Source organism: Lampris incognitus, chromosome 2 (assembly GCF_029633865.1).
Source record: "Lampris incognitus isolate fLamInc1 chromosome 2, fLamInc1.hap2, whole genome shotgun sequence".
NCBI lineage: Eukaryota > Metazoa > Chordata > Actinopteri > Lampriformes > Lampridae > Lampris > Lampris incognitus.
The window spans coordinates 135,251,920-135,263,312 of record NC_079212.1 but is presented as its reverse complement, the minus strand read 5'-3'; the positions used below and the strand labels follow the sequence as shown (position 1 = coordinate 135,263,312).

The following is an 11,393-nucleotide window of genomic DNA, read 5'->3' as shown; positions in this document are numbered from 1 at the left end:
ATTAATGAGAGGACTCAACAAGAACCTCTTTGAACTTTAAGTCTGTGTCAACACCGTTGCTAATCGTATCATCCTCAATTAACTTTACTTCTTACAAGTGCACACGAGAGAGGGTGCGCGAGAGAGAGTGAGAGAGAGCGAGAGAGAGAGCGAGAGAGAGAGAAGGGGAGGGGGCTCTGTGTGTAGCTGTGTGTGTGTGCGTGTGTGTGTGTGCGTGTGTGTGTGTGCGTGTGTGTCCCCTGCCATCTCCCCCACCCCTATCTCTTTACAGGACTGCCAACCCGTCTAGAGTTATTCCAGGAATGCGTTGAACATGGCTGCCGCTATGAAGGCACAGAAAACGGGACTGCTGGAGCTCCGAGTCACCGTGGACCGCTGGATCCGGGTTTTGGCCACCCTGACCGAGGAGACCCTGACGTTAAGTCCCGGAGAGGCCGGGGAGGAACCGGGCAAACCCAGCCCGACCCCCGCCGGCGCCTTGAACGGAGATCCGCCGAACCTCAGCTCGTCCCCGGTCCCGGAGACGATCACCAACGTGAAGCGCACCGTGCGCGTCACCAAGCAGGACGTGGGAGGACTCGGAATCAGTATCAAAGGTAAGAAATCCCAAGCGATAGAGTATTGATTATCGATAAACTTCGGTGTCCCTTCAAACAAGTTAGTACGGGGGGGGGGCGAGTTGGGCTGAGTTTCGTTTCGGTAACAGGCGGTCACGCAAACAAGTTTCCAGTGACGCGCCCGCAAGTCCGAAAAACACAATAACGCACGACTCTAATCTTTACCTATTCTCCACGCGGACGAAGTCCCGCGCGTGTAGTTTATAACACAAGACACGTGTATCTAGTCTGTCCTGCAAATGTTACACAGCACACACGACAGCTGAGAGCACACCTCAAACTGTCTCTCACTTTTCCTGTCTTCCAGTGCAGACATGGCATTTTGCACCCTTTGCTCACAATTAGCGTGAACCGACTTGTACCCCATTATGACTCTCTTCTGTTTTGTATTTTATTCTCTTCTCATCGTATTCTGCCTCTGCTCAACTCTGTTCTAGTTTAGGCCCTGAAACTAACATTGAGCACCAAACCCATAAGATGTTGGGTTCTATTTTTACCATATCGGCTTCAGGAGGCGCTCCTGCGGCGGAGCCCCTGTTGAAAATGGTGTGCAAATCACATTAAGTGGGGGATACAGAAAACTCAGGATAGCAGGATAAGCCCCAGGGCTGCAAGGTAAGACTCGCTGGACCAATTAAGGCGGAGGGCAAAAAAGAAAAAAAAAGAAAAGAAGCGCTATCTCGCCGCCCCGGAGATAAACCCCCCCCCCCGCGCGGCTTCCGCTCCAGCGTGCGCTTGTTTGGAGGGCGAGCTTTCCTGTTTATATCTGGCTTCGTGTTAATGTTTGACCGAGCGAATCAAACACAGACGACGCCACGCTCGCACTGGCTGACGCTATCAGGGCGGCAGGCGGGCTGGGAAAGGTCGTGACCCTTGGCCCGTGGTCCCGGCCGGGGCTTGCATACCTGTGCGGTTGGCTGCTTCCTCTTTACCTGTAGGAACAGGCAGGTATCCCGCCGAAGATCCCAAAACGCAGACTTGCAGAGTAAACAACTCACGCTGTTACTGTGGCAGCCCCAGATGTACGAACACATCTGCACGCTGTGACTCACTTTTCACTGACAGCGATGCGGTGCAGGGAGGGGGGAGGCGGGGCGGGGGGGTTATTATTCCCCTCTTTTCTGCTTTGCTTATGCTTCACGTGTAGGGTGCTGGGATTCCTTTAACATTACTTTTATTAGTTTTTCAATCTTCCTATAGGCCTTCTGAGACCCAATGTTGGATCTGAAGTCCTGGTCGAACTTCAGCCTCGCCCGCAATGTCTGGGATTAAAGGCTCGATTCTGGCTCACGCGCCCGTCCCGCGTTTGACGCGCCGAGTTGACTTTAGAGCGCGCTCAGCAAACACCCACCGCAACATTCAACCTGCCGAGGGGGGATAAGTCGGGTGTGTGTGTGTGTGTGTGTGTGTGTGTGTGTGTGTGTGTGTGTGTTAAAAGTCTTGACATTCTGTGTGAACTGACAGGTTGTCACCTATTGGCGGCCACCTGCCAGTGTTGGATGGACAGAAAGCACGAGACCCGCACCGCTGTCATGAGGAAGGGGGGCGGCTTGTCATTGTGGCAGCTGGTGGTGACATGTTTTAATTTTAGCCCCCCCCCCACCACCACCACCCCCACCACTTTCCCCGGACCAGCAAATCAGGTCCCTCGTGGTTTGGATGGGAGTCCATCTCTGTGGAAACTGGTGGCTTTGAACATCAGCAGCTGAAGGCAGCAGCGCCACCGCCTCCCTGCAGACACGACGGTGTTGCGATGCTTTCTGTTCAAAGGCAAGATAGGAGGAGCGCCAGAGCGAGACAGAGACAGAGACAGACAGAGAGAGACAGAGAGAAAGAGAGAGGGGGGGGAGGGAGGGAGAGGGGGAGAAGGGAGGTGGAGAGAGAGAGGGGGAGAGAGAAAGAGAGAGAGGGGGGGAGGGAGAAGGAGGGAGAGGGGGAGAAGGGAGGTGGAGAGAGAGAGGGGGAGAGAGAAAGAGGGAGAAGCGAGGTGAAGAGAGAGGAGGAAGAAGGCAGGTGAAGAGAGCGAGAGAGGGAGAGAGAGAGAGGGAGAAGGGAGGTGAAGAGCGAGAGAGGGAGAGAGAGAGAGGGAGAAGGGAGGTGAAGAGCGAGAGAGGGAGAGAGAGAAGGGAGGTGAAGAGCGAGAGAGGGAGAGAGAGAGAAGAGGGCGTGAAGAGCGAGAGAGGGAGAGAGAGAGAGAGAGAGAGAAGAGAAAGGAACAAAGATTAAGACGAAGATGGCAAGGGACTTGGACAACAACTGCGAAGGAAAAAGTTTTAAGATGAAGAAACTTGTCAAAAGGAGATTGGAAGAGGGGGCAAAATGATGGAGTGGTGGCGTCTGGGTAGCGTGGCGGTCTAGTCCATTGCTTACCAACACGGGGATCGCCGGTTCGAATCCCCATGTTACCCCCGGCTTGGTTGGGCGTCTCTACAAACACAACGGGCAGTGTCTGCGGGTCGGAAACCGGATGTGGGTATGTGTCCTGGTCGCTAAGTCGCTGAACTAGCACCTCCTCTGGTCGGTTGGGGAGCCTGTTCCGGGGGGAGGGGGACTGGGGGGGAGAGCGTGATCCTCCCACGTGCTACGTCCCCCTGGCGAAACTCCTCACTGTCAGGTGAAAAGAAGCGGCTGGCGACTCCACATGTATCGGAGGAGACATGTGGTAGTCTGCAGCCCAGCCCGGATCGGCAGAGGGGGTGGAGGAGCGACCGGGACGGCTCGGAGGAGTGGGGTAAATTGGCCGAATACAAATGGGGAGAAAAATGGGGGAAAAAAAAGAAAAATGAGTGATAGGTGAGAGAAAAAGGACAGGGAGGAAAAAACACGCGAAGAAAGAAAGAAAGAAAGAAAGAAAGGAAAAACATGGAAACAAGCAAGGAAGGAAGAAAACGTGCAAGAGAAAGAAACAGAAAAAGGAAGGAAGAAAAAAATGTGAAACAAAGAAAGGAGGAAAGAAGGAAGGAAGAGAAAAAATGAGAAAGAAAAAAGATGTAATAATGGAAGAAAGAATAAGTGTGTGTGTGTGTGTGCGCGTGTTGGGGGGGCGGGCGTCTCGTGAACAGCTGAACAGTTGTCATTGGCTAAAGATGAAAGCTATGTGGCTGTGCAGGGAGCGCTCCTCCGCTGTTAATTTTAGGGAGCCCAGCCCAGCGTGTGAGGAGGAGCACGGAGGAGCTCGACCTTCACTCCTGCGGGGTCTATATTTAAGGAGGCCGGCGAGGAGGCCGGACAACACGGGAGCGGGCGTACGGACAGCTGCAGCGTTCAGGTGGACACATGGAGAAGAATGAGTACTCTCTCTTCCTGGGTGGGGCTGTTCTAAAACGACTGCAGACAAGTTTGGACAGCCAAGAAGTATTTGAATGAGAAGTCCGGGTGGCGTGGCGGTCTACCCCGTTGCCTACCAACATGGGGATCGCCAGATTGAATCCCCGTGTTACTACCTCCGGCTTGGTCGGACGTCCCTGCAGACACAATTGGCCGTGTCTACGGGCGGGGAGCCGGATGTCGGTGTGTGTCCTGGTCGCTGCACTATCACCTCCTCTGGTCGCTTCAAGGGGGAGGGGAAACTGGGGGGAATAGCGTGATCCTCCCACGCGCCACGTCCCCCCTGGCCAAACTCCTCACTGTCAGGTGAAAGGAAGCGGCTGGCGACTCCACATGTATCGGTGGAGGCATGTAGTGGTCTGCAGCCCTCCCCGGATCGGCAGACCGGGACGGCTTGGAAAAGTGGGGTAACTGGCCGGATACAATTGGGGAGAAAAAGGGGTAAAAAAGAGAAGTATTTGAATGTGGATTTAGTGACGTTCCCTGCGACTGACATGGTGTTGTTCCCACCCACTTGTTACAGAATAAAACAAACGGAATCATCTGAGGCCGCATTTAGTCCAGATCTCCTTGCCTCGCGTCTCAGATGTGGACATGATATTAGTGTCACTTTCAGCCCAGCCATGTTTGCAGCGTACTGGATCCAGAGGGGGGCCGGGTATTATAAACCGGAGGAGTCAAATTAAAATCCCCTGCGCTGCTTTGTTCCGTCTGCATTACTTGTGCTCAGACAACCATTCCCAGTTAAAACAGACAAACATCAGAAACACCAATTAAGAACAAGCCCTGAGCTCATTATCTCAAAAGCAATGTCATGCTTTTCTGTCCCCAGTTGTTTCTCCAGCTCTGTTTACCCTTTGACCCCTAAAACCGTTTTTGATGCCGGTGATGACGATGCTGGGCGGGATGAAGGGCGCGGGCGCCGCCATCGCAACGAACACGCTGTTAGCACTTTTGGTGCCTCATTAGCTACATGTCAGAGCTGAGTAAGGCGCTACCATTCATTTACCCGTCACTGTCAGCAGCCGGCACACGCACACGCACACGCACACGCACACGCACACATACTGCATTGTCAACACCGAATTCATGATTGACATGAACACTCAGAGGAAGCTGGGAGATGGAGGGGTGGTACCCACAGATGGATGGATGGATGGATGGATGCAGGGGGGGAGGTGGGAGACGGAGACGTGTGGCGTGGAGAAGGATACTTGGAAGTAAAAAAACCCACACTGATTGATTTTAATTCTGATTAATTGAGGGTTTTTTTTTCTGCTTGGCAGTGCTGCGCGTGAACAAATAATGCCAGTGAAACAGCCCACTGGAAACGTTTTGGTAATGAGTTTGCCTAATTAGTGGCAAAACGTTGACTGGTCGATTAGTATGGCTGCCAGTCGGGCTAAGTAAACAAGACATCACTCTGCAACCTGTGATGGATGCATTTGTCATTGTTTTGACAGTTCCCAAAATCAATTATTTAGAAAAAAAACCAATAGCTAAATCGACGATCTAGATACTAACAGATAAATGAATAACGGGAGAGAAAGGGGGAAGGAGAAGTGAAAGGAGCGTAGAGAGATAGGGGAGGGTTATTGTGGGTCCTTCCTCTCAAGGTCAGAGTTAATGGTCTGCCAGAGAAGAAACATCCTTACGCCAACTCGTTTTGTCACCAGCATCATTAGAATTAATATCTTCTTGGGCTTGAATATCCCTCAGTCAAATGTCTCCAAATTAGTTTGTGGCGAACGCCGGGGTCATTTTCTCACCCATGTCGCCCTCGTGCCACTTTTGACAGCCGGAGTCATTGTCATTTCCTGTCTGACTCAGGCATGTAAGACAAGCTGTGTTTCGCTTCCTCGCTCAGTCATTCACTTTAAATAGATGCTTGGCGTACATGTCCATCTGTTGTCAGGTCGAAGGAGACGGCACCGCCGCTGGTTTACTGGGGTGCTGGCCTGAGCGCTCTATCAGCACTCGCTGTGTGAGAAATAACCCTGGGAGTCCTGAAGGGACCCTGGTTGGGTTTCCATTCTGTCATAACCGAGGTCAAAGGTCATGCGCAGGTCCTGCAGAGTCAGCCATTGCAAAGGTCCCCAAGATGGTGTAACCAGTCTGTGTTAATTATTGTTGTGCGGTTTTTAAAAGTAATTCATTACGTGGGCAGAGAAACAGCTCTAACGCAGGAAAACTGAGACTTCTGAAATGCTACATGGGATTTTTTTTCCTTTTTCAAGAATATGATTATCCAGTTCATGCAGAAATCCCAGAATTCATTCACAGTGACCAGAAAAATGAAAATTAGAAATACTGTTGTTATGTATGCACACATCGACAGTGCTGCATTTGATTTGGTGCTGTTCTATTGTGCTGGGATCGATTGGTGATGCCTGCGGGCTCTGGGTTGTTTGATCGGGTCTGCCTCTGATGCTGTGTCAGTCTAAATAAAGAATGCCACGGAGAGGTTGTGTCGAGCGACAGCGCTGTGTCCTGAAGTGATTTCTAAATACAATATTGGCGACGAGGATGGCTGATATCTCTCTCCCACCACCTGCCCCCTTCCCGGCATTACCTGGCGAGCCTCCGGTACCATGGAATCGCTGGCTACATAGTTTTGAAAATTACATCATCGCCTCAGGGTTCGACGACGTGAGCCAGGCTAGGAAGACGGCTCTGTTGCTACACTGCTTGGGAGCAGAGGGTCATCGTGTGCTCGGGTCTCTGGGGACGTCACAAGCTTTGATGAAGCTGTGGGACTTACGAGCACCCATTTCGCTGCTCCACAGAGTGCCCTCCTTCGGCGACTTATATTCCGTCAGCGACACCAACTGCCTGGTGAGTCTGTGCGGCAGTACGTAGCTAATTTGCGAGGGCTAGCTAGCTCATGCAAGTTTGGCGCGCTTCAGGACGAGATGGTTCGCGACCAGCTAATCGAACACACCAACAACGCAAAGGTGCGTGAGACTCTCCTGCTGGAAAAAGACGATCTGCTGCTGTCCAGAGCAATTACCATCGCACTACAGGTTGAGGTAGCAGCTGAGTGTGCTGCTATGCTAAATACACAGCAAGTGGCCACCTCCAGTCAAGCTGCCAACGACTCCTCCCTCTACTCACGGCTGCCCCTCGGGACTCAACCCAACCAGAGCGAGGCGGGCGCCGACTCCACTGGGGACGTCTTGCAACTGCCACGACGGCGTTCTCGGCCCCGCCCTCAACAGTCCTGTGGTAACTGTGGGTCTCGGTCTCATGTTTCAAGGGCTCAGAACTGCCCTGCCCGTGGCCAGACATGCCGTAGCTGCGGTAAGCACAATCACTTTGCCAACGTCTGTCGATCTTCCCCGGCTGGGTCAGAGGGCCACACCCCCCAGTCTTCAACCGCCGTCATTCACAAGGTGAGCTCTGGGCCAGTGTCATTCAAATCATGCACAGTCAACATTAATGATGTGTGCATCCCCCTGCTGTTGGACACCGGTGCAAGTGTGTCTCTCCTGAATGTTGATACCTACAGTCAATTTTTCGGTTCACTGCCACTGTCCGCACCCTCAGCTGTCCTCTGTGGGTATGGTGACTCCAAAATCGATCTGGTTGGCTCTCTCCAACTGACTGTCCGCTATGGAACCAAGCTGGTGCCCAATGCAGTTTTTCATGTGGCACGCCGTGGGGCCAACCTGATGGGCCTGGACCTGTTCTCCGCTCTGGGGTTCTCCCTCTTAGACACAAGGGGGGCAGCAATCCTGACTGTTGCCACACCTTGGCAGCAGAAGTGGCCATCGCTGTTTATGGGGCTGGGCTGCCTCTCCGCCTTCACTCATCAACCTCTCCTCAACCCTGCTGTGAAATCTGTCATCCAACCACTGCGCCGCATCCCGTTGGCTCTCCGTGATGGGGTCTCCGCCGAGCTGCAACAACTGCTGGAAGCTGGCATCATTGAACCGGTGGACGCGTCACCTTGTGTCTCAAACCTCGTGGTGGCTAAGAAGAAGTCGGGGGGCCTGCGTGTCTGCATCGATCTACGTGCAGTAAATAAGGCAGTGGTCCCTGATAAGTATCCACTGCCCACCTCAGAAGAACTCACTGCTCATTTCTATGGCTCTGAGGTGTTCTCCAAGCTCGACCTCAGACAGGGGTACTTACAGGTGCCCCTCCACCCCAGCAGCCGAAACCTCACAGCCTTTGTGACACATGCAGGAGTGTTTCGCTACACCAGGATGCCTTTCGGTCTCAGCTCCGCCCCTAGCTGCTTCCAGAAAATCATGGTCTCCGTGCTGGCTGGCATACTGGGCGTGGCCATTTATCTGGACGATATAGTGGTACACGGGCCCACCAGTGAAATCCACGACAAGCGCCTCAACATGGTCTTCGCAGCCCTGTCCTAGCACAAGCTAACTCTCAATGCTGAGAAATGTGTCCTCTCTGTGCCAGCCATCGACTTCGTGGGGTTCCGGCTGTCAGCGAGTGGTGTAACTCCACTACAATCCAACGTGGACGCCATTCAGGCCATCCCTGAGCCCAGCTCGGCCGCCCAGGTCGCCTCCTTCCTGGGTATGACAAGTTACTACCTGAGGTTTCTTCCCCAGTACTCTGCGACCACAGCCCCCCTGCGCCAGCTGCTGCGTAAGGACGAGCCATGGGTGTGGTCAAAGGCATGCAGTGACGCTGTGCGTGATCTCAAGACTCAACTGACTTCACCACCAGTGTTGGCTCACTTCGACATCTCCAGCTCCACCTTTGTGACCTGTGACGCATCAGCCACAGCGATAGGGGCTGTGCTGTCTCAAACCCAGAACGGTGTGGAGAAGCCCATTGCCTTCGCCCCCCGTGCCCTCAACCTGACCGAGCAGCGGTACTCCGTGGGTGAGCGTGAGGCGTTAGCCTGTATCTGGGCTTGTGAAAGGTGGCACCTCTACCTCTATGGCCGCTCCTTCACCCTCAGGACAGATCACCAGGCCCTGACAGCGCTGCTGTCCACATCTGGGACAGGCCACAAACCCCTGAGGCTGCACCGCTGGTCTGACCGCCTCCGCCAGTACAACTTCAGCCTGCAGTTTACCCCAGGCAGAGACAATGTTGTCGCCGACCTGCTCTCTCGCTCTGTCTCCACCCCAGCTCCACAGACGGACACTGACTGTGTGGAAAAGGACATTGTCCAAATGCTACACACACCCCTCCAGGCCACTGTCTCTCTGCAGGAGCTGAGGGCAGCCTCCGAACAGGACCCTGTCCTCTCCCAGCTCCGCACCTACATCCAGAACGGCTGGCCTCACAAGGTCCCAGAGGAGCTGGCTGCGTCCGCCCGAGTCAGACAGGAGCTCTCCTGCTGGAACGACACCTGCGTGGCACGTGGGTTTTGCACAGTGGTCCCAGCTGCTCTCCGTGCACGTGTTTTGAATACGGCGCATGAAGGCCACCTGGGCATTGTGAAACTGAAACAGCGCTGCCGAGACCTGGTGTGGTGGCCGGGGATAGACAGAGATATTGAGGCTCTGGTGAAGGACTGTTCTGCCTGCCTTGTGAGTGGCAAGACTGGCCACCAGGCTCCCCCACCCCTGCAACCTCTCGCCTGGCCCTCTCAGCCCTGGGAACACCTGCAGTTGGACATTTGTGGTGAGATCCATGGAGTTCCCCACCACCAACGCTTCATGGTGGTTGCCTACGATCTACACTCAAAATGGCCTGAACTCACCACTTCCGGCACTGTCACCTCACAGATCATCATCGACTTCCTGGACTCTCTTTTCTCTCGCTGGGGCCTCCCAAAGGCCATCACCACTGACAACGGCCCTCAGCTGGTCTCTGCTGAGTTCACTGCTTATCTCGAAAGCAAGGGCATCCGTCATATATGCACTGCGTACTACCACCCCCAGGCCAATGGCGGCGTTGAACGTTTTCACCAGTCACTGAAGAACGGCCTCAGAGCCCACATGGCCCAAGGGTGCTCTTTCACGCAGGCCATCCGTCACACTCTGCTGCACTATCGGGCCACACAGCACTCGACCACAGGCGTCTCCCCAGCCTCTCTCATGCTAGGCCGGGAACTGTGCATGCCCCTTGACAGGCTCCGCCCCTCCACACCTCAGGCACCTCCCTCTGGGGTCAGAGCCTCAGTCACTCGTCAGCAGACGTGGATGAAGCAACGGTTTGACCAGTCAAAACGAACCAGGGTGCCAGACATCAATGTGTCAGACTGGGTCAGGGTCCGCAGGCCCCACAGGGACAATAAAATGGCTTCATACTGGTCCTCTCCTCTCCAAGTCACCCGTCAGCTGGGCCCAGCCACTTACCTCCTCAGCGATGGCACTCGGTGGCACTCCAGTCGTCTACGGAAGGTGTCAGCTCCGCCACACACAGCTGGTGACACAACCATAGCCATTCCCTCAGCATGGCGAGACGCCCCGGGGCTTCATGCAGCTCCTACACGGGCCCCAGACATTTCTGGGCCTCAGCTTCACCTGCCATCTCCCTCCCCACCTCGGCCTGCCCAGCCTCAGGCCGCCCCGCGACCTGTTCGCACACGTTTACGCCCTGGCCACCTAGAGGACTTTGTGTCAACCTTTCATGTTTGAAATCCTGCCGGGGGGGGGGGGGGAATGTTATGTATGCACACATCGACAGTGCTGCATTTGATTTGGTGCTGTTCTATTGTGCTGGGATCGATTGGTGATGCCTGCGGGCTCTGGGTTGTTTGATCGGGTCTGCCTTTGATGCTGTGTCAGTCTAAATAAAGAATGCCACGGAGAGGTTGTGTCGAGCGACAGCGCTGTGTCCTGACGTGATTTCTGAATACAATATCTGTAGCACTTCATAATGGTTTGCTTCCATCCCCCAAGCACAGGCCTGGATGTACTGTGTAATAGTTTGAAAGGTGCTGTAACCGGGCACATTTCCGCCCGCTGCGGGATTCGATCCAGCACTGTACTGCACCATGGGGCGACAACGCCAACAACCCGACTAAAGGGACCGACTCCCTAGCCATCCGGCCAGTGAGAGTTTTGTAGTTTTTACAGTAGCTTCTATTGTTAAAATAAAATAGTTTTTTCAGTTTTTCAATATTTCAGATGGATACATTTTCAGAGAATGTACTGATGGAAAAGTCTTTACAAAGAATTAAAGATTCAACAGTAATCACTGCCCACATTGGTAACTTCCGGAAGCGGGTTGCACTCAGCCCGTGTGAACGCCGAGCGTTCTTTAATTGGCTCCTTAAGAGTTACGGTGAAAGGAAAGAATTGGTGTAGATCGCTCTGCCACTTCTGCCCCATCTCTCGCACTAACAAGTTGTGAGTCGTTGCTGGGTTAGCTGGGCTTGTTTTTAGCCGGCTGGCTAGGCTAGTCTAAGTACTTTCGGCTGCTCCCGTTAGGGGTCGCCACAGCGGATCATCCGTTTCCATTTCTCCCTGTCTTCTGCGTCCTCCTCCGTCACACCAGCCATCTGCATGTCTTGCCTCACCA

General features: G+C 53.9%; 1 protein-coding gene across 1 annotated transcript in view; it reads left to right on the top strand.

Annotated features, from left to right (window-relative positions):
- The first annotated feature begins 216 nt into the window (after positions 1-216).
- Positions 217-11,393, top strand: part of snta1 (syntrophin, alpha 1) — a 104,257-nt gene continuing 93,080 nt past the window's right edge. Inside the window, exon 1 of the mRNA XM_056274084.1 lies at positions 217-596. Within this exon, the coding sequence (XP_056130059.1) occupies positions 314-596 (283 nt within the window). The 5' untranslated portion in view covers positions 217-313. The remainder of the gene's footprint in view (positions 597-11,393) is intronic.